The following is a 27,397-nucleotide window of genomic DNA, read 5'->3' as shown; positions in this document are numbered from 1 at the left end:
GAATCCACAAAACATCTCACAACATGGATAAATCTGGAGAGCATTATGCTGAGTGAAATAAGTTAATCACAAAAGGACAAATATTGTATGAGACTACAATTGTAAAAGCCAAGAAAAAGTTTAAACATAGAAAAAAACAATCTTTGATGATTACAAGGAAGAAAAGGGGAGGGGAAATCACTAACTAGATAGTAGACAAGTGTTAACTTTGGTGAAGGGGAAGACGACAAACAACATAAGGCAAGGCAGCACAACTTGACCAACGCAAAGCCATAGTAGCTTCCTAAAAACACGTCCAAATACCTTGAGGGAACAAGTGAAGGGGGCCAAGGGCTGAGATCCACGGTCTTGGGGGATATCTAGGTCAACTGGCATAACATAGTTCACAGAAAGAATGTTCTACATTCTGGGGTCTTAAGAGCTTGCGAGTGGCCATCTAAAATACATCTATTGGTCCCATTCTGTCTGAGCAACACAGAATGAAGAAAACCAAAGACACAAGGAAAATATTAGTCCAAAGGACTAATGGACCACGTGAATCACAGCCTCCACCAGTCTGAGCCCAGAAGAAATATACGGTGCCCAGCTACCACCACTGATCCCTCTGAGAAAGATCATAATAGAGGGTCCCAGGCAAAGCAGGAGAAAAATGTAGCATAAAATTTAAATTCACAAAAAAAGGACCAGATTTACTGGTCTGACAGAGATTGCAGGAACCCCCAACACTTCACTAACTCAGAACTGAAGCCACTCCCAAAGTCCATTTTTCAGTCAAAGATTAGATCAAAAAAAAAAGTCCACTGGCACGGAGTCGATTCTGAATTACAGTGACCCATAGGGTTTCCAAGGCTATAAATCTGTACAGAAGCAGACTACCACATCTTTCTCCCACGAAGCTGCTGGTGGTTTCGAACTGCTGACCTTTTGGATAGCAGTCAATCCTTAAACAAGCCTATAAAACAAACAATAGGACATGTGTGCAACATGCTTCTTAGTTCAATCAAGTATACAAGACCAAATGGACAACACCTACCCAAAAGCAAAGACAAGAGGCCAGGAAGGGACAGGAAACCTGCAGGAATGGACACAAGGAACCTGGGGTATAAAGGGAAAGCGGAGAATACTGACACATTGCAGGGATTGCAACCAATGTCACAAAACAATTAGTAGAAATTTTTGAATGAGAAACTAATTGGCGCTGTAAACTTTCACCTAAAACACAATAAAATAAAAGATGCTTATATGTTTTGAAATTTTAAAAATGTTAATAGACTTTTTAATCATTTATAATTATTTTAAAAAACAAATAATTTACAAGTCATATAAAAGTCATAGTGTAAATTAGAAAAAAAATATATATATATATATCAGTGGACCAAAACAATATTCCTGTATATCAGAACTCATGGGATGCTGCTAAAATGGTACTTAAGAGTAAATTTTCATCCCTAGATACTTATAGAAAAGAACAACAGGTTGGTAACTAGTAAACTAAACATTTAACTGAAAGAGCTAAAGAAAGAACAACAGCCAGACAAAAAAAACTAGAAGGAAATTACAAAGATTAAAGCAGAAATTAGATTTTGTTTTTCAGGGCTCTTTGCAAGGGTACCAGACGTGAACTTCACCTAGCAAGCAGCTGCAGTTGCCACAATTCTGTTTACTTCTAAATGATTTTTCCCATGGCCAAAAATGCACTAAGTCATCTTCGAGTTCGAAGCATTCAGCAAACGATGGCAAGGCAAACCCACCAGAAATATGCACCTGATTTCCATGACAATATGGTAATGCTTGTGGAGCTACTTACTGTCTATGTTGCTGTATGGACACATACAGCAACACAAACTGGCACAGAATGGAACCTGTCCCCTGTAGGCAGAGTCACCCCAAAGGAATGGAGAGATCAGTAGTCAAACCAGCTGGTAATATAACACTGAATTGTTTCAAAACCAACTTATAACTGATGCCAAGGGAAAGCACTATGTATCCATTAAAACATGGCATTACTAAAGAAATAAGTACATTTGAAACTTAAAAATAAAAAAAGCAAAAATTATTGGAAATTAAGTATTAGTAAAGGAAAGCTGGTACTTTGAAAACACTTGTTAAAAAAAAACAACTCTGACAAGCTTGACCAAAATAAAAGAGTGAAGTCATTAAAAAAAAAAAAAAAGCATGTTAGAAATGAAATAAGAGACATGCTAATACAGAATCAACACAGAATCAGTAGACTAAATATTTGAAGTAAATACGGTACTTATTTCTCTGGTTTTCATTACCCATTCTTATTTTTATCACAGCCACTTATTCACTGTAAAGTAAGATTTTTTTTTATATAAATGAATAAGAAAACAGGCTAATTTTGGACATGAGGGAAGAATTCATATATTTTGCTTAAAAACAGATAACACTTGTCAAAAGCAACACTTTCACAGCTTCCACTTCAATCAAAGTTAGTTCACTCTGATTTCAAAAAATCTGCAAGAGTAGAATTTAATGAGACATATAATGAAAAGATTTATTCTATACTAGAATTAATAGAGAAAACATATTCTATTGTGAAATAGTTAATTGGTTCCATACATAGAAACATCATTAGTGGAGTGCTACTTTGATTTTTCTTTTAATTTATGGCTGAGCAGCATATCCTTTAAGTTTATGGATAAAAAAAAAAAAGAAGAAAATTAACAGATGAAATAACCCTTTAGATACTTAACTGAAGAAAAAAATCTTACACCAGACAGAAAATAAAGGGGACTTTCTACTCAAACAGATTACAAAGAGAGCTTAGAAAGATAACTCATGCTGACAACAGCTGTCACTTTTCATTTTTCCTGATTCCCAGCACTAAGATACCTGACCTGTTTAAACTGGTAACAGACCAATATGTTTTCTTCAGGCTACAGAGTTAAGGTCACTTGCAATCTTAACAATGCCATTAAGACAGCTGATGCATTATACATGATGATGGACCTAGAGTAACCTTGCTTTAGTCCCAGGGGAAAGAAAAATTCACTTAATTCCCAAAGAATTTTTTTCTATAATGCAAAGATTATTAAATCATGAAATCTGAGGCCTTCCTGAAATGACACTGAATACAAGATGGCAGAGGAGCATATGTCTGCACAAGCATGCCAGGGGACGTGCACACACCACCAAACTCATCAAAATGATACTAAATAGATAGACTAGTGGCATAGAAAAAGTAGTTAGGAGACATACCTGGAAATAACTAACGTTGCATTTGAGGGAAGAAACATTTTATTTGCTTCTTTATTGGATTTGTGTAGCTCTTTTACTCTCTTTGTGTGTGGGGGGTGGGGTGCAGGGAGGATTGGGGGTAATTCTAAAGCACCTTGGCAGGAATACAACCAAATATTTTCTAGCTTTTGGCAGGATGATTAGTTACTCTTGCCCATAAAACTTCACATTTCCTCCAGATGCAGAGAAATTTACACACAGGCATAATAACATGGGCATAAAAACTGAGGCATGTGTTTGCCATGTGCAAGACGGCAACATAGTTCAAACAGTAATTGTGTAGAAGTCACGGTGCTTCCCTACACTAAACAATACACAATCCAACTTCCATTGAGGACACAAAAAAAAAAATTTTTTTTCCAACTTCCACTGAGGACATAGAAGGGCTAAAAATAAGCCCCAGGGAAAATGGTTTAAAAAAAAAACACAGCTTTCTTACAAGGCATTTCATCATCTTTGTAATAGTGGAAATTTTAGATTTAAATAACTGAGACTAACTTGACCCAAACAATTGCATATTCAAAGTATAGCTTACTAAAACAACTGCTAAATGAAATGCAATTCCACACAGTAAATTGTAGAAGTGCTATAGTAAAAATATTTTCATTTTAATTCCTCTATTATGGTTCTTCCTTTGCAGGAAGGCAGTAGGCTGTAGTAGATAAGAACAAGAGCCCTTGTGCTGTACTGCCTGGCTTCAAGTTCTTGGCCAAGTTACTTCTTGTGCCTCAGTTTACTCATCTGCAAAATGAGGATAACAATAGTATGTATAGGGCAGTTAGGGGATTTAAGTGATTTATGGCACATAAAGCACTTAGACCAATGCCTGGCACATACACACAAGTATTTGCTATTACTACTATCACTACTTCTACTCTTATGATTCCTCAGTCCAGTTACCAGGACTGATGCCATCAGGTTATCATGTCGTTCAAAGAGGCTATGGTATACATTCTATGGTATAAAAAGAAAAATTGATTATGCAAAACAAGAAATCCCTGGCAGTAAAATGAGCACCTATGGGGCCATTTAAAAAATACAAAAACTTTTAGAATGATTTTAAAGAAAAGTAGAAAAAGTCTATTTTTTGAATCAGTTAAGGTGAGTTTTTCATTAACTGGAGAGAATATGCCATCAACAGCCTTAAGGAAGCAAAATGAGTTTAGATTTGTAAGAAGGGGTTAACTCTTCCAAGCAACTTGTATTAAACCACTGGCATAAAAAACTAGCAGTAGTTATCTGCCTCTAAGACATAGTCCTTAAGCCTGAGTTAAAAGATAGAAAGGGAAAGGATAGTCTTTCTGTAGGACAGCAAACATATGGTGATTATCAGTCAATGAAACTAACTCACAAGGTCTCCCATACACTAGCCATCATAAAATATGGCTTTTCCAACTATTCTTTTATACAAGATTTAAAATATTTCTGTGGAAATATCATGGCTCCTATACTAGAAACAGAGAAAATTAATGAGTTCTCTTTCTGATCTAATTCATTATTTGAGAATAAAGTATTTAAAAAGGAGTAGCAGCTCAAACTCCCAGGGCCCAAAGAACAAGGTTTCCTGTGCTGGTCCTATTTACAGTTACAGAGTTCTCTCTAAATCAGAGGATCCTGGAATTGAATCCCACTACCATGACCAAAATTCATTTCAATAATTTCTTATTAAATTACAAAAAGACTAACTCAAATTGTATTTTTATTTTTTAAAAAGTCTACATCTCATTCTTGTAGAATCTATATATACTCTCATTTTTATGTCAACAGTTAGGAGCTACTGAAGTCATTAAAGAATAATGAAATTTAGTTTGTTAGTGTTACATGCCATCAAGTCAATTCCATTTCATAGTGACCCTATAGGACAGGCTAGAACTGCCCCATGGAGACTGAGTTGACAGCTCCTGTCCAAAGGCAAGATGAGAAAGCAGAGGTGGACAGGAGCTGACTGAATGGTCACGGGAAATACAGGATGGAGATGAGGAGTGTGCTGTCACATTACAGGAAGGGCAACTAGGGTCACACAACAGTGTGTGCGTAAGTTTTTGTATGAGAAACTGACTTGAACTGTAAACCTTCACTTAAACCCAATTCAAAAACAAAAAAGAAGAAGGTAGAAGAAATACACAGAGTCACTGTACCAAGAAGAACTGGTCAATGTCCAACCATTTCAGGAGGTAGGCTATGATCAAGAATCAATGGTACTGAAGGAAGAAGCCCAAGCTGCACTGAAGACACTGGTGAAAAACAAGGCTCCTGAAACTGATGGAATATCAACTGAGATGTTTCAACAAATGGATGCAATGCTGGAAGCACTCACTAGTCTACGCTAAGAAATTTGGAAGATAGTTATCTGACCAACTGACTTGAAGAGATCCATATTTTTGTCCATTCCAAACACAGGTGATCCAACAGAATGCAGAAATTATCAAACAATATCATTAATACCACACATAAGTAAAATTTTGCTGTAGGTAATTAAAAATGGTCACAGCAGTACATTGATAGAGAACTGCGAGAAATTCAAGCCAGATTCAGGAAGAGGACATGGAATGAAGGATATCATCGCTGAAGGCAGAAAATACCAGAAAGATGATTACCTGTGTTTTACTGACTACAGGAAACACTCTACTGTGTGGATCATAACAAATTATGGATAACATTGTGAAGAACCGGAATCCCAGGACTCTTGATTGTGTTCACGTGGAACTTGTATGTAGCCCAAGTTGAAGCTGCTCAAACAAAACAAAGGGATACTGCATGGTTTAAAATCAGGAAAGGGTCATATTCTTTCACCACCCTTATTCAATCTCCATGCTGAGTAAATAATCCAATAAAGTGAACTACATTAAGAAAAATGTAACATCAGGATTGGAGGAAGACTAATTCATAACCTGCTACATGTAGAGGACACAACCTTACTTGCTGAAATTGAAGAGGACTTGAAGCACTTACTGATGAACATCAAAGACTACAGCCTTCAGTATGGATTATACCTCAAAATAAAGAAAACAAAATTCCTCACTACTGGACCAAGGATTTCATTTTACTTAGATCCACAATCAACGGCCATGGAAGCAACAGTCAGGAAATCAAACAATGTATTGCACTGGGCAAATATGCTGCAAAAGACCTCTATAAAGTATTAAAAAGTGAAGACACCACTTTGAGAACTAAGGTGCACCTGATCCAAGCTGGTTTATTTTTGATCACCTAATATGCATTTGAAAGCTGGACAACGAATAAGGATGACAGAAGAAGAACTGATGCATCTGAATTATGTTACTGGCAAAAAATAATACCACGGACTGCCTGAAGAATGAACATATCTGTCTTGGAATAAGTACAATCAGAATGCTGCTTAGAAGCAAGGTTGGCAAGACTTTGTCTCATATGCTTTGGACACGTTATCAGAAAGGACCAGTCCCTGGTGAAAGACATCATGCTTGGTGAAGTAGAGGGTCAGCAAAAAAGAGGAAGACCCTCAATGAGATGGACTGATACAGTGGCTACAATGATGGGCTTGAACACAGCAACGATTGTGAGGAGGGAGCAAGACCAGGCAGTGTTTCATTCTGTTGTACATGGGGTATCTATGAGTCAGAACAGACTCATCAGCATCTAACAACAAGAGACAACTTCTATAAATAGATCTTTTTCTAAGAAATCCTTTCTAAAACCACCTTCCCAAGCAATGTGACTCAATTACTGTCTAGGTAACTAAGTAACCCCTTACTAAGAAAATCTCCAGAAAAACTACCATACTTAGAATTAAAGACAGAGAAAGTATGTTTCTCAAATATAAGGGAAAAGTATAAATAAGAAAAGGTATTTTGGAAGGGAAACACTGTGACTAAGTTCTGTTAAAAACAAAAACAAAAGGAAATTAGATAAAAAGCTTTAATATTTAGATTACTTGGCAACAGTCACTATTGTTTGCTTTTCATCTCAAAAACAGCCTCAAAAAAAAATTTATATATATAAACTAAAAAGGTACTTGAAAGACATAAGCCTCTACTTCTCTACGTCAGAAGATTCATCACTGATGGAACAGTATGGATGGCTTTATATTAATGCAGGCAGCAAAATTTACTGCATAGCAAGGTATGGTTTTTCTTTTCTTCTTAATCACTTACCCCTCTTGCTTCTAGAGAAACAACAAAGATTATAGATGGCAGTGCAGTTTTGTAAAATCAATAGGAAGAAAACATGACATCCAGGGTAAGAAAAAAGGTTAACCCCTTTGTTCATCTTTTCTGCAGCAATAAGTATGTATCTGTGATACTTTGGCAGTTTAATAGCTATTTTTGTGTTCCCATGGCCAAAAAAAGAAACAGTTGAAGCATTCCTGTGCTATTCAATTATATGCAGTGTAATTCGAGAAAACTCCATGACTCATAAAAGGATATGTTAAGTAAAGCTCTTGTCATTAAAAAGAATACAGTCACTAAACTATAACCTACTGTTATGGACTGAGTTGTGTTCCCCAAAAATATGTGTTGGAGTCCTAACACCTGTACCTGTGAATATGACCCTGTTTGGAAACAAGGACCTTCTTCTGTTATGTTAATGAGGTGGTGCCAGAGTAGGGTGGGTCTTAAGCCTAACTACTTCTAAGTGGTATTTAATGAAAAGAACAGAAGAAAGGCACACAAGGAGAAGACAGAGGCCACCTGAGGATCATCTACAAGTAAAGAAACAAAAAGGACTGCCAGCAGTCACCAGATACTAGGAGAGAGGCCCACAGAAGGAATCAACACACCAGAGACCTTGATTTGGACTTTTTAGCTGCCACAACTGTAAGAAAATAAATTTCTGTTCTTTCAAGTGAAATTTCTGTTACAGCAGAACTGGATAACTAAGATACCTACTTTTTAAATGAGCAAAATTTTATCATGAATGATAAACTGAGAACATTTTATACTTAAGAAAGAAGTCCACAATATTATATAAACCAAAACAAAAACCAAACCCGTTGCAGTTGAGTCAATTCCAACTCATAGCGACCCCATAGGACAGAGTAGAACTGCTCCAAAGGGTTTCCAAGGAGTAGCTGGTGGATTTGAACTGTCAACCTTTTGGTTAGCAGCCAAGCTATTAACCACTGCGTCATCAAGGCTCCAACCAATATTATGTAGCACCACGTAATTCGTTTTGTTTTGCTTTTTATAAACAAAATACCTTAAAGGGTATCGTAAGGAAAAAAAAAAAATTTTTTTTTTTTAAGGAAGGTGATTTCTTTAATGTTTCAAGTGTTCAAGTGTTGAAAACTATTTCGACCCTTTGTGCCTCTTTTGAAGTATTCAAGTGTTGAAAACTATGTTCTACATGGAGAAATCTAAAAAATGACATGAAATAGCTTAAACACAATTCAAAAACACAAGCAATTTCCTACAGATGCTGTGCTGGTTCATAGCAACCACAAAGTTAGTAAGAGCCAGAGAATTAATTATCTGTCGTCCTGACAGTCATCATGTTAAAATTTTCTAAGTCATTAGTTACTTCTGTCCTCTACTGTATTTTTCCTATTTAGTGAGGCATTCATTGTGGAAAACAAAAAAGATTAAAGCAGGATAAAAAAGGTGTCCCTTTTTAATGAAAGGAGCTGGAACTCTGACTTAGAAAAATGAGTACAAAAGAAATCTGGAGCCTCTGCTTGTAGCACAGGTGCCTGCTGGGAGATGGTGCTGTCCTCAGCTAGAAATCTTTCACGGAGCTCCAACTCCAGGGAGGGAAGATGGATGTGAGCAGCAGGAGAAAAGCTGTTCTGCAGAAAAACTCCAGGCTTTCTCTCTGCTTCTAAATCAACTTCCTTAATTTCCTCAGCTTCCAGAAATAACCTAGTTCATTTCAGTTTGCCTAACCTGTCAAAATAATTTTTTTTTAATAGCAATTATACCACCATCATCAGGGTAACAAATTCCCTACAGTCACAATAACCTCTCCCACACTTAAGCAGACACTTCCTCCTCTGACACCTGCTCCCCAACACGCAGTTCTCTCTCCAATTTCCTTGCCCATTTCCGGCTTCAACCTTTGCTTTCTTATCCATCTTCTTACTGCCACTATGAACATAAAGATTTTGAGATGACGATTTTTTTTGAGTGAATTCAATTCAATTCAGTAATGGGTTAATAGCCAGCCAATTACCAGTCACAAGTCAACACTATATAATGGGTTTCTCTGTACACACCCATCCTGACGGTTTAGGACACCGACTGAAGGATGAGTTGGAGGTGCTTGAGTATAGTAGTTTAGAAATAAGTTAAGCTAATAAAAAAAAGACACTTATCAAATATTATTTTTGATTATCATAGGAGATTAGGCAAATCAACTAAAAAAAAAAGAAAAACTACCAAAACTAATGATATTGCTAATGGGTCATCATCATTCATGTGTGGTAAGTATAATAAATCATTCCAAGATGTCTATTTTCACTTTTTGACCTCAAGGAAATCTTCCCCCTCCCCCAATCTATACATATTATTGGCACATATAAAAGGTTTACTATTCCTTTCCTAGAGTTCTAAACCTGATACTATAACTATTTTCCTGAGATTTCCATTCAAAGATAAATAAAACTGACTTTGGACTGGACTGTGTCTTTACCATTTTTGGCCAAGGCAATGAGCCAAGAGAGTCAGAAAAAAACTACCCAAATGCATAACCAAATTTGAGAGAAATATCCAAAGGATCTTTAAAAGCAGTCCACTGTTTAAGTTTAAAGATAAAAGACCTTATTAAGGAATAATTAAGACTATTAAGAATTAAATATCAAAACTATTAAAGAATAATAACGCATACAATAAGTGTAAGTAAAACGCATTTAATTTTCATAGTACCTTTAGCAAGTAACAAACCTCTCTAAACCTCAGATTCTTGTGAAGTGGGATAATGGTTATACTTATAACCACAAGGTTGTTGTGAGGATTGAATACATGTAAATTTGTTTGCCTATCACAACATGAGCAATAAATGTTAGCCATTACTGTTATAACTAGAGCCAATATAACTAGAAACTTCAATTAAACAAATACTAGCAGTTTTCAACCTCACGATAAAAAGTTTGTTAACAATAAAACACCCAATTGCACTGTTTAGACTCATTTGTTGCTACACCTTAATCCCAATCTCTTTTGTCTTAAAAATCTAGAGCCACAGTACTCCACGATGAAAATAAACAGATTCCATTCCCAAGGTATTCTACCTAAGGTTTTGCCTTAAAAATTATTTTAAAGTCCATATTAAATACAGAAAAGTTCTTCCTAAAACTAAGGGGCAAATTTAGAATTTAATTTTTAAATGAACGGGAAGTAAATGAAAAGTGAAAGATGGGAGCAATATGTTGTATCAAAAGAAAAAAAAAAGTACCTCACTTTTTCTGCTTAAAAGACTATCTTTGAGACTTCTGAAAAAGGTAAAAATAAAAAAAGGTTTTAGAAGAACTTTAAAATCAGGATTATGCGTCTATTTAACGAGATAAAACTGCCCCTTCACTGAGGCATATGATGTCCTTGCAAATAATGCAAATCCTTATTTAAGAAATAATCACTAAAATGTATTTCATTTTACTCTAAACATAAAATTCTAATCATAAGCAAAATCCAGACTGTTGGAAACTCTTAAATAATAAATAGTCTGGGCTATTTAACAAATAAATTGCAGGAGGAAAAAAAAAGGGAGATTAAAGGGAACCCAATAGATTAAAAGAACATTTTTAAAACTTACATATTAAAGAAAAAACTAAAAAGGCAAAACTAAACTACAGTGTTTAAAGATGCACACTTGGGTGATAAAACTTTAAAGAAAAGTAAAGATGGGATTACCATAAAAGTCAGGGAAGTGCTTACAAATCTTCTAAAAGGAGGAAGGAGAGACCTGGGTTGGGAAAGGGCACATGGAAGCTTTCAAAGAAGCTGGCCAAACTCTATTCTTTGTACTGGGTACTGTATGGTAGTTAAATGTTCATCTTTCAGTAATTAATCAAGCTATACATTTATGTGAATTTCTGTGTCAGTGTTATATTTTGCAATTAAAATACACCCACTCCTCACTTATCGATATGGTTAGGTTCCAAAGACCAAGGCGTTACGCAAAAATCGCCGTTACACAAAAATGGAGGATGACCACATCAGATCACAAAATGGACGATGATTACTGTATTTTTATGCAAATAACATGCACCTCCTAAATTTGTTTACTAACCGCATCCTCCCCCATGAGATATTTTCATAAGCACCACTATGCCAATTTTTTTTACATGTTGCTATAAAAAAAAAAATCTGCAAAGCACACTTACAAAAATATCTCACAAGGAGAGGGCACGACTGGCAGACAAACATAGACGGTGTGCATTATTTGCATAGACATATGGTACATCATTACGTAACTGCCAAATTACATCATTACACAACTGCCAAACCACTGAGAATCATGACCCAGCCAAGCTGACACATAACCTTAACCTCAGAGTTAGCATTGTTCTCGTCTTTTACCTCAGTATCCATTACTGCTAGACGTATGTCATTAATGAGCAGTCAGATATTAGATTTTTTACTACTGTAGTAAATGTGAGATGCTGGGTAACGAAGACAGTCAATACGTGAGGTGTAGGTATATTTTTAAAATAAAATTGTAATCTAAAAGATTCACCAAAGCAGCTATTATATATTTTTTCACACTAATGTATTCCTTTTCCAACATTCACACTCATATCCTTAGATCAGATGCATTGTACCTAAATTTTTACAAATGAAATTTCAATCACTCTTGAACAGACCATTTAATAGACTAACTTCTAGCCATCATTTAAGTCTAACATAATGATTTTGATTCTAAAGTTGCATCCTCTAGATAAATATAAACATGTTTGTGCCAACCAACACACAAAAAAAGTTCTCCATACAGAGGTATGATCTACCGTTGGTTTCATATACCCTTTCATTTATCTCACTCCCATAAAAGAACAGCCAACTTAAAGAATACTAAAAATAAATTAAAAAAAAAAAAACAATTACAGAGATCATAAAACAAAAAACCCAAACCCGTGGCCATCGAGTTGATTCTGACTCATAGCGACCCTATAGGTCAGAGTAGAACTGCCCCATATGGTTTCCAAGGAGCACCTGGTAGATTAGAACTGCCAGCCTTTTCGTTAGCAGCCGTAGCTCTTAACCACTATGCCACCAGAATTCCCACAGGGATTATAACAAAACCCACTGCCATCGATCGATTATAGGGAAGGTAAAAGAGAAGTCAAAACATTTAAAGCCTTCTTTAAGGAAGAGGAGGAAAACACAAAATATGGCATTCTACGATTTTACAATTTTATTTGGCTCATGTATAGTGAAAAAAAATGCTTAAGAAAATTCTGAGTCTTCAATAAAGAAGCAAGAATTCTAACAGATTCCATGTGAAAAGAGACACCCTAAGGAGCTAAGCACAGAGGGCAAGATATGAGGGAACCACCAGGGAAAAGATTACCTACTGACTTGGGATTCATGGAGTAGGATTCAACAGAATCGATGTGGTTCCTGGATGAAACCCAGAGGAGAATATTGAGTTAGATTTTTAAACAGACTGGAAACAAATGGAGGTGCTAGATGAGATCAAAGTGGTTTCCTTAGAGGGAGAAACATCCTTTCATCCTGGGGTTTGATGGAGTTTGGATTTCTCATTTCCTGGGTTGATAGGCTTGAGGGTTGGCAAAGCCATCAAGGAAGAAAATGCAATTCGCAGGCTAGAAAATGAGCAAAGATTCTAGTCAAGTCAGTACTCTGTGTGTTATCTATATATCCAGGGAGCCTAACAATTTCAGAGTAAAGTACACTTTGTAGATTAAATACAAGTTTACTGAAAAGGGATGTTACTGTAGAGATAGCAGATTGTTTGCTGGATCTAGCTTCCATGTTCATATTTGTATTCCATCATTCCACTGATACACGGAGGTGGAAACACACAGCAAACTTCCTGCTTCATTTTCTCTTTAACAAAGAAATAAGAACTATTTTGCATTCAGAAAAACATTAGCATATAGAATAGAGAAGTAAAGCCAAATATACCGAGATGAGGATAAAAAGAGTCAGGAGATTCTAAACCTTGAGTCTTAGGTTTTTTTCCACCTATTAGCAAAAGGGCTGCATTCTCCCACGTCACACCTAAAAGAATACTCATGTTCTTTCTGCAGTAATGCTGGGATATCAATCAATCAATCATTAAATCAACCAGCCTTAACCAGGTTGTAATAACTTTCTGGAGGAAATGGCATAATTATAATGCTTAGAACACTAGTAAAAATTAACAGATTTGATTTAAGAGATGTAAAATGAAGCATTTATTGGAGAAATGCCCTAAGGTCTAGAATTTACCTAAAACATTCTATGTCAAAAAAAAAAAAGTGAGGGAGAGAGAAAATAAGACTGGTAAAAGGTAGAAATTGTTGAAGTTGGATGATGGATATGTGGGGGTTAATTATAATATTCGTTCTACTTCTATATGTTTGATATTTTCAATAATAAAAGTTTTAGTCTTTTTATTTAGCACATAATCGAAAAACCCAATTCTTTTCAGGTCATCATTTGAGTAAGATAATGTAATTTATTTTGGTCACTGATTACAGAGTATAATTTGAATAAATAGCTTTACTGCAGTAATATGCTTACTTTGAAAAGCCGTGAACACAGGCTTTATGTGAAAAGAACTTGGGAAAAATGTTTACAATACAATGTATAGTAAAAAAAGCGAGATACAATATTATAGATATGTATGATCCCAGCTATGTAAATATATACATAAATATGTGCATAGGACAAAAAACTCCTAGAAGGGAATGCAGCAAAATTAAATCAAAGTTTGTTAATCAGTGGTGAGTGTATAGGTGATTTTTCTTTTTTTGCTCTACTTTACAAGCTTTCTACAATGAGCATGTACCAAATTTGTAACCAGGAAAAGAAAATCAATGTACATAAACAGCATTACAATTCTAATTAAACAGTCTATACGCTCTTCAGAAGAAAATAAACATTTGGCCAAAACTAACTATACTAAACACAGGGCAGAAAGCAGCCCTAAATCTGGGCAGCTTTTGGTTTCGTATACCCACAGATTACATCATCAGTGGACTAGGAAAATATAAACACACGTACATACACACACACACACACACTCCAGTGCTCTGGTGCCTATGCTCAGGGGGTTTTTATTTGTGTGTAATCTTTTCAGGGCTCACCTGACAAGAACCAGTATCCTTGGATTTCTGTCTCCAGGTATTTTAAACTCCCTGGGACTTCCCTGTAGACCTAATAATTTTACTATTTTACCAGTGGAAAGTCTTTCTCATTCAGAGAGCAATGCACCTACTCCCAACATTTTACCTCTTGGTTCTCAATGCTAACCTTAAAGGCAAATTTCAGAAATTATTTCCCGTGGCATAATCTACGAAAGAACTACATGTAGCTATATTAAGTCTACAAAATATAATTTCAACAATTGCTACAGTACACTAAGAATTCTTTTTCTGGTATCTAACAAGTTTTATTTTTTTAATAAGTAACTGTTAATCTTTCTTGATAAATAATGAAACATAAAAACCCTTCAAAACTGAATACTAGAATTATCACTAAAAACTGAAATTATAATCAGTAGGGTCTAAATATTCCAAAAAAAATTTCCCCAAAGGGAGAAAAATTTTACTTACTTTAACTTCCACAGTCTTGCCTCCATGTTCAGTGTGTCTCTCTACATAGTTAGAGGACAGCAAATCACTGCAACAATAAGGAAGAGGTGACGATTAAAGAGTTTCCTGGAAATGTAAAACATCTGAAAATCCTGAGCAAGCTTACACATACCAGCTTTAACAATTCGTGAACCCTGATTAAAAAAAAAAATCTCTCCCTCCCCAATCCCCTCACACTCACACACACACACAAACACACACACACACACACACACAGAGCCTTCTACTTCTAAAGGATATGAGGTTGAACTGACTACAACACCTGTCACTCCATTCTTTAGGAGAACCGAATCCATTGATCAAGTCAGCAGTTCTAGAAATTACCACCATAAACACAACCACTATTTTAAAGACACTTTATTCTTTCTTATTTGACTTTAGCTTCTTATCATACAGTTTTAATTGACTACCACTTCTTTATGTGTCGTGTGTGATATGTTTTATTTGTCAAATTACTAGTTTCCATCACAAAAGTAAAAAATGGGGGGCAAATAAAGTTAAAGAAAATGAAAAGGAACGCACCATCAGCATTTTAAATAACCCTCTTTTGATATCTCTTCTAAACAATCTTTTTGTACACTTTTGAAAGTTTTATATAATCTTAAATACACTTCACTTTAGTCCATTATATGTGAAAAAAGTTTTCCTCTTTAATGGAGTTGCCTCAAGAGATGACTTCCCTAGAAGTTCTTAAAGTCTTTAAATTTAAAGCACTATGATATAAATAACATTGTTGTTGTTGGGTGCCATCAAGCCAATTCTGACTCATAGCAACCCCATGTAACGGAGTAGTACTGCACCATAGGGTTTTCTTGGCTGTAATCTTTTTGAAAGCAGATCACCAGGTCTTTCTCCCACAGAGCCATTAGGTGGGTTCAAACTGACAACCTTTCAGTAGCAGCCTAGTACTTAACCACTGCACCACCAGGGCTCTTTTAAATAACATTAGTATGTAAAAATTATACACCAAGTTTCTAGTGTAGCTCTATTAGTAAACACCGAACCAAAACTAAAAATTTTTTTCACAGCGCTCTCAAGGTCACCAAGTTAAAACTCTCCCAGCCATATAAATAATGGGAATTTTTGAGCATATGGGCCCACTATGATAAGCAGTATGCCTACAACTGTTCGAAAGGTAAACAGAATGATCAAACAAGCATTATGCTAATGCAGATACCATAATTAGTTTCCTCTAGTATGTGATGCCTATATTACCATTCAAGAAACTGTCTTAGTCATCTAGTGCTGCTATAACAGAAATACCACAAGCGGATGGCTTTAACAAAGAGAAATTTATTTCTTCACAGTAAAGTAGACTAAAAGTCCAAATTCAGGGTGTCAGCTCCAGGGGAAGCCTGTCTGTCTCTTGTCAGCCTTCTCATCTACCTTCCCCTAGACTAGGAGCTTCTCTGTGCAGGGACCCTGGGTCCAAAGGACATGCTCTGCTCCTCGCACTGCTTTCTTGGTGGTATGAGGTCCACCTGTCTCTCTGCTAGCTTCTCTCTTTTTCATCTCAAGAGATTGCCTCAAAACACAATCCAATCTTGTAGATTGGGTCCTACCTCACCAACACAACTGCAGCCTTTCCTCCCTCATTTACATCATAGAGACAGGATTCACAAATACCAGGAATCATGGCTCAGCCAAAATGATACACACATTTTTGGGGGGACATAATGACAGAAACCTATCATTATAATCTTATTCCATGTTTCATTTGGCCTTGGAATACATTCTATTGACTGTAGGAGGAAACCAGCTAGAATGTTCTCAGCTGCAAGTAGGAAACTAAAAATGTCTTAAACAATCAGGATATTTATCACCTTATTTCCTGTTATAAATTCCAGGGCAAATGTAATGTGAATTTGCTTTTCAGAATATTCAACTCTGTTAGATGGATAGATTTTAGATTTCAAAACCTCTTAAGATGTGTTAAGTACAAATGAATGGCTACTAAGCAAAATACTTCCTGACACAGGCAGAATTTATAGTATTGTGAACAGCATAAGTGGAGTCCTGGTGGTGCAGTGGTTAAGAGCTTAGCTGCTAACCAAAAGGTCAGCAGTTCGAATCCACTAGCCACTCCTTGGAAATCCTATGGGGCAGTTCTATACTATCCTCTAAGGTTGCTATGAGTCAGAATCAACTTGATGGCGACAGGTTTGGTTTTTTGGTTGGACAGTATAAGTAGTAAGAAGATCATGTATGTGTTCAAATAGATAGAAAAAGATGGAAGACTTAATTGTTTTAAGTGATTTACTGAACAGTGTGATTCAAGCATCTTAATTGGTCTGTGGAGGCTTTCTGTTCCATTACCTCTGGGGTAGCTTGTACGGTTGAGTACTTGGAGGCTACCATTCCATCAAAGTAAATTCCCACTTGACAGTAGGGCAATTCCAGGGTTAGTTTAAGTGAGGATTTAGCAGAATCAATGAGAACTGGATATGTTCACTTTTCTATTCCGTCAACAGCATGGTGCAGGCCTGTTCTCTTAACAGGCTCCTCTCAGGGCCTAACATGGCTGCTACAAATCCAAGCACCACATGCAGACAGAAAAAAAAAAAAAACACATTTCCTTAATAGAGTGAGCAAATCCTTCACACACACACACAAAAAAACTCCAACATTCATTTTCTCAACAGTCTTTTTCCAGAATTACATTACATGGATACACCTAAATGAATCCTTTGGCAAAGGCATTTGGACAACCATGACTGCCTTTAAACAATCAAAATTCACCTCCAGGGGCCTCCCCTGGATATCATGGATATCATGGCTACTCAGACAGAGTTGAACAAACTTTAGGGAAAGGAGGACAGTGGAGAGAATAGCTGTCGTACAGCTGACCAACAGCTTCCTTTCTCATGGACATGTCGAATATTTCACAAACTTCCAAGTGTATCTAACAAAATAGTGAAGCTGTACGGTCAACACCTGCCTCAAACAAAACTGGTAACATTCCACCCTGTTATCCAAGACCATATCAAAAACAGAGAAGGTACCAGCCAGATGTGTGCAGAAGACTTTCCCTGAGCCTTGCTATCAGTCTAAAACAACTTCCTGGGAAGTGGCAGAGAAAATTTACCATACTGAGGCATTGTTAATTAGCAGAGCTAGCCGGATCCCTTCTTTTGGGAAGATGAACTAGCATATTCAGAAAGAACCATGCAGTTGATGAAGGAAAGAGAAGCAGAAACATACAGGTAAGTACCTGAGAGAAACTGAGTCATACCAATGGTCAATACCAGCATCTACACTGCTTAGGTCTAGATCCAGAGTTGCCTGTCCCTTACACTGGATATCTGTGGGACTCTTTCTCCATCACTGCCCTATGGAAACTTAGAGTAAACCCCCATTACTGAGGATAAATGAAATCAAAACCAAAACCAAACCTACTGCCGTTGAGTTCATTCCAACTCATAGAGACCATATAGGACAGAGAAGAACTACAGAACTGCCTCATAGGGTTTCCAAGGCTGTAAATCTCTACAGAAGCAGATTGTCACGTCTTTCTCCCATGGAACAGGTTTAAACTGTCAATCTTTCTGTTAGCAGCTGAGTGCTTTGACCACTGTACCACCAGGACTCCTCAACTGAAATCAAAGACACCTAAATAAAACATTCCTCACAGGAGTATTAGTTGAAGGAGTAGTAGTAATAATTATAATATTTTAAAAAATTTGTTTCTGAGTCTTCAAATTCCAAAAGAACATTTTCCATTGAATAATAAAATTTAGGGATTAAGAGAGTATGAGTCACTGCACAAAGGTAATTACAGCAAAAAAGCAAAACAACAAAATAAAAAAAACCTCTGTTCAGAAATTCTACAGCTATTTCAGTCAGACCTCTATACCTACAAGTGTTGCTGGAAAGTACTCCATATAATTTAAACCAAGAACAGACCGTGCAATTTGGTTTTGTTTGTCTGCAATATTGAGGAAGTTTGCTAGGTATTATTATTTTAATTATTAGCCTGAAAAACCTTCTATTTAAAATGTCATTTTTCTCTCTACTGAACTATAAAATCCTTATTACCACCAACCTTACAACCTAGGGATAATCAAAATTACCCTAAATTCTTTTCCTTAGATGACTCTTTTTTATCATTATGTAGGGCTCTACTTAATTCATTTTAAGGTAGAAAAAACGGAGGTTCTCCTTAACATATGGGAATTTTTATTTTAGCCTAAATGGATCAGATAGAATTTACTCCATGTTGACAGCTTACTCAACAGTGATGCCTGAATGCTTCTTTGTGAATTTTGAAAGAGAAAAGTAAAAATGATTTTCAATCAATTCAAGAGACCACTTGTTTTCCAAAGGAAAAAAAAAGAGATGGCTTTATAATTAGAAATGTATTCTGAGGACTTTCTTTTCTTTTTTTTTTATGTGCACACCAGAATAAGCCTGAAATAAGTAAAACAAATACAAGGTAAACACTCCAATCATTAAAATGATTATCCTTTGTCTAGTGGGCAACTGTCTTGAATCAGGGCAGCTCACAGAGTACAAACGTTATAGAGTTTAAAATCTAAAAACAAAAATTTTATTTTCCATCTCAAGCTCTGTCATTGACCTGCTGTGTCACCTTGGTCAAGTTCTTTAATTTTTATGAAACTAATTTTTTTTTTTTTAATTTGCTCATGTCCAAAACTTATCAATAAAAATTAACTCATAATGTTGGTATGAGATCAAACAAGAACATATGTGAAATATCTCCCAAATCCTGATTTCGATCACCCAACTCCCTGGTCATTAAAAAAAAAAAAGAAGTCATTATCCCTTACCTATTCATCCTTCTCTAGAACTCTCACTTTAAATGTTTTGGGACTTTTAAGACATTGACCTTACTGTGTTTTCACTATCCTTCACCTTCATTCTGTCCACCTAATCCAGATTCTATTTCATGATCCCTCATGATAATCACTTCCTGGAACATTCTAAACTTTCTTACTCCTTTCTACCTCCACTGCACTCACCTGACTATCAACTGTGGTTAAAAAAAAAAAAAAACATTGCCCTGGAGTTGATTCCGACTAGTAGCGACCCTACAAGACAGAGCAGAACGCCCTACAGGGTTTCCATGGAGTGGCCGGTAAATTTGAACTGCTGACCTTTTGGTTAGCAGCCATAGCTCTTAACTATTGTGCCACCAGGGAGAGAGGCCTCTCTATAGAGGGAACCAAAAACTTGCTTAGAAAAATCCCAAATGGTAGTGTTTGTAGATTTTTTTCACATGGACTAGTAGTTTGCCTGGAAATTAAGTCTCCTATCTCCTGGCTGGATAGCACAAACCTGGTGCCAGGATTCAGAGGCCCAGCCTGGGAAAGGGAGCTGTGGACCTCCAATTCAACATGCAGATATCACTAAACTCCTGTTTGGCAGGAGTGGCACTCGCCCTCTGCTGCCTATGTTCTCAAGGTCCAGAGCCTCTCTGGTTCAGCTTCTCCAGACAGAAAATCTCCTGCTTCTGCCAGGGAAGGGGAGAAGCATTTACCTGAACACTGGGGCTGAGGGAGGAGACCTGGGCTTTTAACTGCTCTTTAAAAGTATTCAAACTGTAGAAGCAACACATTACCTGTTCTGTATTTATTAAAATTCTCTTTCTGGCATTTTCATTTCCATATTGTAAGTTATGCTGCTCAGGCTTGCTTTTTCCTAACTAATAGAATTCCAATATTTATCTTTCACAATCTAGGCTCCTCTAACAGCTAGTAAAAGAAAAGTCCATCAAGATGAACACGTCGTCTCTTCTTCCAGAGCAGCATGAAAGCAAATACTAATCTATGTAACTGAACAGTCTTTGCAAATGTTACTTCCAGCAATAGGTTCCTGTTGTCGTTGTTAGGTGCCGTCGAGTCAGTTCCGACTCATAGCGACCCTATGCACAACAGAAGGAAACACTGCCCGGTCCTGTGCTATCCTTACAATCGTTGTTATGCTTCAGCTCATTGTTGCACCCACTCTGTCAATCCACCTCGTTGAGGGTCTTCCTCTTTTCCGCTGGCCCTGTACTCTACTCTGCCAAGCACGATGTCCTTCTCCAGGGACTCATTCCTCCTGACGACATGTCCAAAGTGTGTAAGACGCAGCCCCACCATCCTCGCCTCTAAGGAGCATTCTGGCCATACTTCCTCCAAGACAGATTTGTTCGTTCTTTTGGCAGTCCGTGGTATATTCAATATTCTTCGCCAACACCAAAATTCAAAGGCATCAACTCTTCAGTCTTCCTTATTCATTGTCCAGCTTTCACATGCATATGATGTGATTGGAAATATCATGGTTTGGGTCAGGCACACCTTAGTCTTCAGGGTGACATCTTAACTCTTCAACATTTTGAAGAGGGCCTTTGCAGCAGGTTTGCCCAATGCAATGCGTCTTTTCATTTCTTGACTGCTGCTTCCATGGCTGTTGATTGTGGATCCAAGTAAAATGAAATCCCTGACAACTTCAATCGTTTCTCCATTTATCATGATGTTGCTCATTGGTCCAGTTGTGAGGATTTTTGTTTTCTTTATGTTGAGGTGCAATCCATACTGAAGGCTGTGGTCTTTGATCTTCATTACTAAGTGCTTCTAGTCCTTTTCACTTTCAGCAAGCAAGGTTCTGTCATCTGCATAATGCAGGTTGTTAATGAGTCTTCCTCCAAACCTGATGCCCCGTTCATCTTCATATAGTCCAGCTTCTCGGATTATTTGTTCAGCATACAGATTAAACAGGTATGGTGAAAAAATACAACCCTGACGCACACCTTTCCTGACTTTAACCCATCAGTAACCCCTTGTTCTGTCCGAACAACTGCCTCTTGATCTATGTAAAGGTTCCTCATGAGCACAATTAAGTGTTCTGGAATTCCTATTCTTTGCAATGTTACCCATAGTTTGTTATAATCCACACCGTCGAATGCCTTTGCATAGTCAATAAAACACAGGTAATCATCCTTCTGGTATTCTCTGCTTTCAGCCAGGATCCATCTGACATCAGCAATGATATCCCTGGTTCCACATCCACTTCTGAAACCAGCCAGAATTTCTGGCAGTTCCCTGTCGATATACTGCTGCAGCTGTTTTTGAATGATCTTCAGCAAAATTTTGCTTGTGTGTGATATCAATGATATTGTTCTATAATTTCCATATTCGGTTGAATCACCTTTCTTGGAAATAGGCATAAATATGGATCTCTTCCAGTCAGTTGGCCAGGAAGCTGTCTTCCATATTTCTTGGCATAGATCAGTGAGCACCTCCAGCACTGCATCTGTTTGCTGCAACATGTCAATTGATATTCCATCAGTTCCTGGAGCCCTGTTTTTCGCCAGTGTCTTCAGAGCAGCTTGGACTTCTTCCTTCAGTACCATCGGTTCCTGATCATATGCCACCTCTTGAAATGGTTGAATATCGACTAATTCTTTTTGGTATAATGACTCTGTGTATTCCTTCCATCTTCTTTTGATGCTTCCTGCATCATTTAATATTTTCCCCATGGAATCCTTCACTATTGCAACTCGAGGCTTGAATTTTTTCTTCAGTTCTTTCGGCTTGAGAAACGCCGAGCGTGTTCCTCCCTTTTGGTTTTCCATCTCCAGCTCTTTGCACATGTCATTATAATACTTTGTCTTCTCGAGAGGCCCTTTGAAATCTTCTGTTCAGTTCTTTTACTTCATCAGTTCTTCCTTTTGCTTTAGCTGTTTGACGCTCAAGAGCAAATTTCAGAGTCTCCTCTGACATTCATCTTGGTCTTTTCTTTCTTTCCTGTCTTTTGCTTCCTTGCTTTCTTCATGGATGATGTCTTTGATGTCATTCCACAACTCGTCTGGTCTTTGGTCACTAGTGTTCAATGCGTCAAATCTATTCTTGAGATGGTCTCTAAATTCAGGTGGGATATACTCAAGGCCATATTTTGGCTCTCGCGGACTTGCTCTGATTTTCTTCAGTTTCAGCTTGAACTTGCATATGAGCAATTGATGGTCTATTCCACAGTCGGCCCCTGGCCTTGTTCTGACTGATGATATTGAGCTTTTCCATCGTCTCTTTCCACAGATGTAGTCAATTTGATTTCTCAGGAATCAAGACATAAAAGAGTATTGCTATGTGTTTTGAAAATACTTATAACTTTTAAGAAGTATGTAATTCTGTTTGGTTTTCTTAATTAAAAATGTGTTATCCTATTAATAATATTTATATATAATATTAATAATAATAGCATATCTTTTCTGTACAGCATAAATAATTACCAAGTCAAAAGAGTATCACAGCATTTTTGTCTTCCTCCAGATGCTTGCAGAAGTAGAACAAAATAAAACTGTTGGAATTCTCATTTTAAAATGAAGTGTAAGAGTTCAGTATCTTTTAAATTAACACAATCTACTTGCTCTTTTCAGCCCCACACCACAACCCAGCACTCTAAGGTATCTGGTACTTCTAATTCCAGAACCTTTCCCAAGATCTCCTTCTTGTTGTAATTAGGAGTCAGCTTTCCCCGCCCTGTTAAAGCAGTTACCATATGTCTATTCTTGTACTATCTCCAAAAATTTTATTGATGTCTCTCATCTGCTTTGTTCTTGGGGGTTTATTATACCTTTGCTGGTGTTATAATACAGCAACGATATATGCAGGGTTAAATCTACCATGCCTAAGCAGAAATATGCAGATCATTTTAAATGTTTGTTTTTTCTATCACGACCACATAATTTTTCAATGCCAAATTGTTGGACTGAACCGGAGCCAGGAAAATCTAGGTGATATAGCATGAAATAGACATGAAAGAGTAGACTATGGTATCTCACCATTTGTCTCAGAACTCTAGCAGTAAGTCCTTAAAACATGACCTATCTTGACCCAGGCCACACCCACCACCCCTTCTCTAAGACACAAGAAGCCCTAGTGGATGTGCGCAAGCCCAGCCATGCCTGAGGTGCAGAAAGCTCACGCTTGTGAACACAAGCCTGACTACACCCACCACCACCCCAAGGTGTGAGCAACTCACATATCCATGCATAGGTCTGGCGCAACCCCCTGGTGACCAGTGACCAGTGCACCCTTGCCATGACCATCCAGGAATCAGCACTGTGCACACCCAGCGATTAACAAGAACACTCCCTGCACTCATGCCCCAGTGACCAGCCAGCCAGGCACATCACCTCATCAGCAATGCCTGTAACATCCTGACAGGAGTAACCAGCACCTCTGCCAAATAACGAGCAGGACACCCTAGTGCTGACATTCAACATCTGCCCAGGAGCAACATCACACATCTCACACCCAAACAGTTCCTGCAGACTGTCTGCATTTGCATTGAAATCCTCTGGTAACCCACCACCTGCTGAGACAATTCATCCACACCCAGTGGGCCTACCCTGTCCATTTGTATAGCACTCCCTCACAGCAGATAGAAAAACCTCCTGCCCTGACCTCCAGAGAATACACTAACTGCTAGCTTCAACCAGGAAGGAACCCATGGTCCCACGGGGCTGTGTAAAGACTCTGACTATCTAGTCACTGAATATCAGAGAAAGAACCTGTTCTTCCACCTCCACACAATCCAATAAAGAAAGACATATGAGCCAAACCACAGAGGACCTGCACGTGGCTGTTACCCACCATACCCACTAGTGAGAGGAAATCATGCCCAGACATCAGCCACCGCTAAAGTCACATTTAGACCAGGGCCACAAAACAAAAACAAAGTACTACAAAGGAAAAAAGATATTCTAAAGAGAAAGAGAAGAAACAAAGCTCTGGTTATATCAAGACAAATCTTAAAAACTAGCACAAAACAAACATACATACATACAATCAATACAGAATTAACAACTTAATGCCTCAGAGACAGCAAGCAATAATAAATCATATGAACAAACAGGATAAGATGACTCAAACAAGTGAACAAAATAAAAGGGCAGACAACCTTCCTGACGAACAAATGGTAAGAGAACCACCTGACAAGAAATTCAAAAGACATATATATAAGATCCTCAAAGAGATCAAACAGAACACAAACAACACCTAGAAGAATTCAGGAAAACAATACAAGAACAAAAAAATGACAAAACAAATACACGATTAGAAACTAAACAAAAACAACAACTAGAAACTCAGAAGATTAACAATAAAATATCAGAAACAGAGAACTCAATGAAAGAATACAGACATAGAACTGAAGAAATAATTGGTGAATTAGAGGACAAATACCTTGATACTAATTTGCTTGAGGAACAATCAGAAAAAAGAATGGAGAAGAATGAAGACAGCCTAAGAGTTATGTGGGACTATCAAGAAGAATTTACACACAACTGGTATTCCAGAAGAGGAAGAAAGAAAAAAAGGCACAGGGAGGATTTTTGAAGATTTACAGACAGAACACTTGCCTGATATCATGAAAGATGAGAAGGTTTCCATCCAAGAAGCTCAACAAACCCCATACAGGATAGACCTCAAAAGAAAGTCACCCAGGCATATCATAATCAAACTTTCCAAAACTGAAGACAAAGAATTCCGAGAGCAGCTTGTAAAAATGAAAATACCACCTACAAAGGGGCACCAATAAGACTAAACTCTGATTTCTCAGCAGAAATCATGCAGGGAAGAAGGCAATGGAATGACATATATAAAACTCTGAAAGGAAAGAACTGACAACCAAGAATCACATATCCAGCAAAACAGTCTTTCAAATACAACAGTGAAACTAGGACATTCCCAGAAAAGCAAAAATTAGGAGAATTTATAAAAACCAGACCAAATTTGCAAGAAATATTAAAGGGAGTCCTTCGGACAAAGAACCAATGACATTAAACAACAACCTGAGAATAGAACACACGACAGCATCTCCCAGATACCAACCCAGATTAGAAAAGTCACAAAAGTAAAATAAAGCTGCAAAACTGAAAATAGGGAAGCAGAGGTATCAATGTGTAAATGAAAACAACTTCAAAACAAACAGGGAATAAATGGCGTAGTTACAGAACTTCCATATGGAGAGGCAGTCAAGGCAATATCAAGGCATAACAGACTGTTTTAAACTTATGACGATAAAGGTAAAATTCAGAGTAATGATAAAGAAATGTAGTAAGTCTACTCAACAAAATAAAGAAGAAAATAAAAAAAGGCTCATTAAACACAAAATCTACAACAATGGAGGATGCAAAAACAAAATCCATAAACAAAAAAAAAAACTCAGCAAGAAAATTAACCAGGACAAAGACATCATTAACACAGCCAAAAAAAAAAAATACTTTGCAAAATGACAGCAGTAAATTCAGATGTATAGATAACCACACTAAATATAAATGCTTTAAATGCACCCATCAGGAGACACAGAGTAGCAAAATGGATAAAAATCATGACCTATCTATATGTTGCCTGCAAGAGACATATCCTAGACATAATGATATAAATAGGTTAAAAATCAAAGGATGGGAAAAATATATCAAGAAAACAGTAACAAAAAGAAAGTAGGAGTGGCAATAATAATCTCTGACAAAATAGACTTTACGTCAAAATTCATTATAAGAGACAAAGAAGGGTGTTACATAACGATAAAGGGTTTATCCACCACGAGGACATAGCCATAATAAGTACTTATGCACCCAATGACAGAGCTCCAAAATACATAAAACAAATTTTAACAGAATGGAAAGGAAAAATACAGTTCTACAATAATAGTAGGCAACTTTAACACACCACTTTCAATAATAGACAGGATAACTAGAAAAAAACTCAACAAAGACACAGAAGATCTAAATAACACAATCAAACTCCACCTCATAGAAATATACAGAACACACCACCCAACAGCAACATAGTATAAATTCTCCTCCAATACACATGGGCCATCCTCCAAAATAGATCATATATTGGGCCACAAAGCAAGTCCCAATAAATTCAAAAACATCAAAAAAATACAAAGCATCTTCTCTGATAATGCTATAAAACTAGAAATCAATAACAGAAAGAACAAAGGAAAAATTAAATACACTGAAACTGACTAACATCTTACTTAAAGACTAGCGGGTAATAGAAGAAATTAAAAACAAAACTAAAAAATTCTCAGAATGAAATGAGAACGTAAACACAACATACCAAAATCTCTGGGCTACAGCAAAAGCAATGACCAGAGGAGAATTTATACCAATAAAGGCACAAATCAAAAGAAGAAAGGGCCAAGATACTCAGCTTACCTCTACAACTTGAACAAATAGAAAAGGAGCAGCAAAGTAAGTCCACATGGCTTCCCTGGAAAGCTCTACCAAACTTTCAGAGAAGAGTTAACACCACTACTACTAAATGTATTTGAAAGCACAGAAAAGGATGGAATACTCCCAAACTCATTCTATGAACCTAGCATATCCCTGATACCAAAACCAGGTAAAGATGCCCAAAAAAAGAAAAGAAAGAAAGAAAATTACAGACC

The 27,397-nt window shown here is 37.0% G+C and overlaps 2 protein-coding genes across 2 annotated transcripts in view; one reads left to right on the top strand and one right to left on the bottom strand.

Annotated features, from left to right (window-relative positions):
• The window catches only part of LOC135232234 (disintegrin and metalloproteinase domain-containing protein 22-like), a 184,955-nt gene that overhangs the window by 36,071 nt on the left and 121,487 nt on the right, over nt 1–27,397 (bottom strand). The window contains exon 4 of the mRNA XM_064289962.1: nt 14,954–15,020. Within this exon, the coding sequence (XP_064146032.1) occupies nt 14,954–15,020 (67 nt within the window). The remainder of the gene's footprint in view (nt 1–14,953; nt 15,021–27,397) is intronic.
• LOC100660755 (cytochrome c oxidase subunit 7B, mitochondrial-like) lies at nt 1,665–1,910 on the top strand. The gene has a single exon (XM_064290379.1). The coding sequence runs from the start codon at nt 1,671–1,673 to the stop codon at nt 1,908–1,910; it is 240 nt and encodes a 79-aa protein (XP_064146449.1). The 5' UTR covers nt 1,665–1,670.

This window comes from Loxodonta africana, chromosome 8, assembly GCF_030014295.1.
Source record: "Loxodonta africana isolate mLoxAfr1 chromosome 8, mLoxAfr1.hap2, whole genome shotgun sequence".
NCBI lineage: Eukaryota > Metazoa > Chordata > Mammalia > Proboscidea > Elephantidae > Loxodonta > Loxodonta africana.
The sequence above is the reverse complement of the archived record's forward strand: the minus strand, read 5'-3'. Positions and strand labels throughout refer to the sequence as shown.

Bases quoted from the DNA above. Each gene is read 5' to 3' on its own strand.
- LOC100660755 (XM_064290379.1), top strand. From the start codon at position 1,671: ATGATTTTTCCCATGGCCAAAAATGCACTAAGTCATCTTCGAGTTCGA.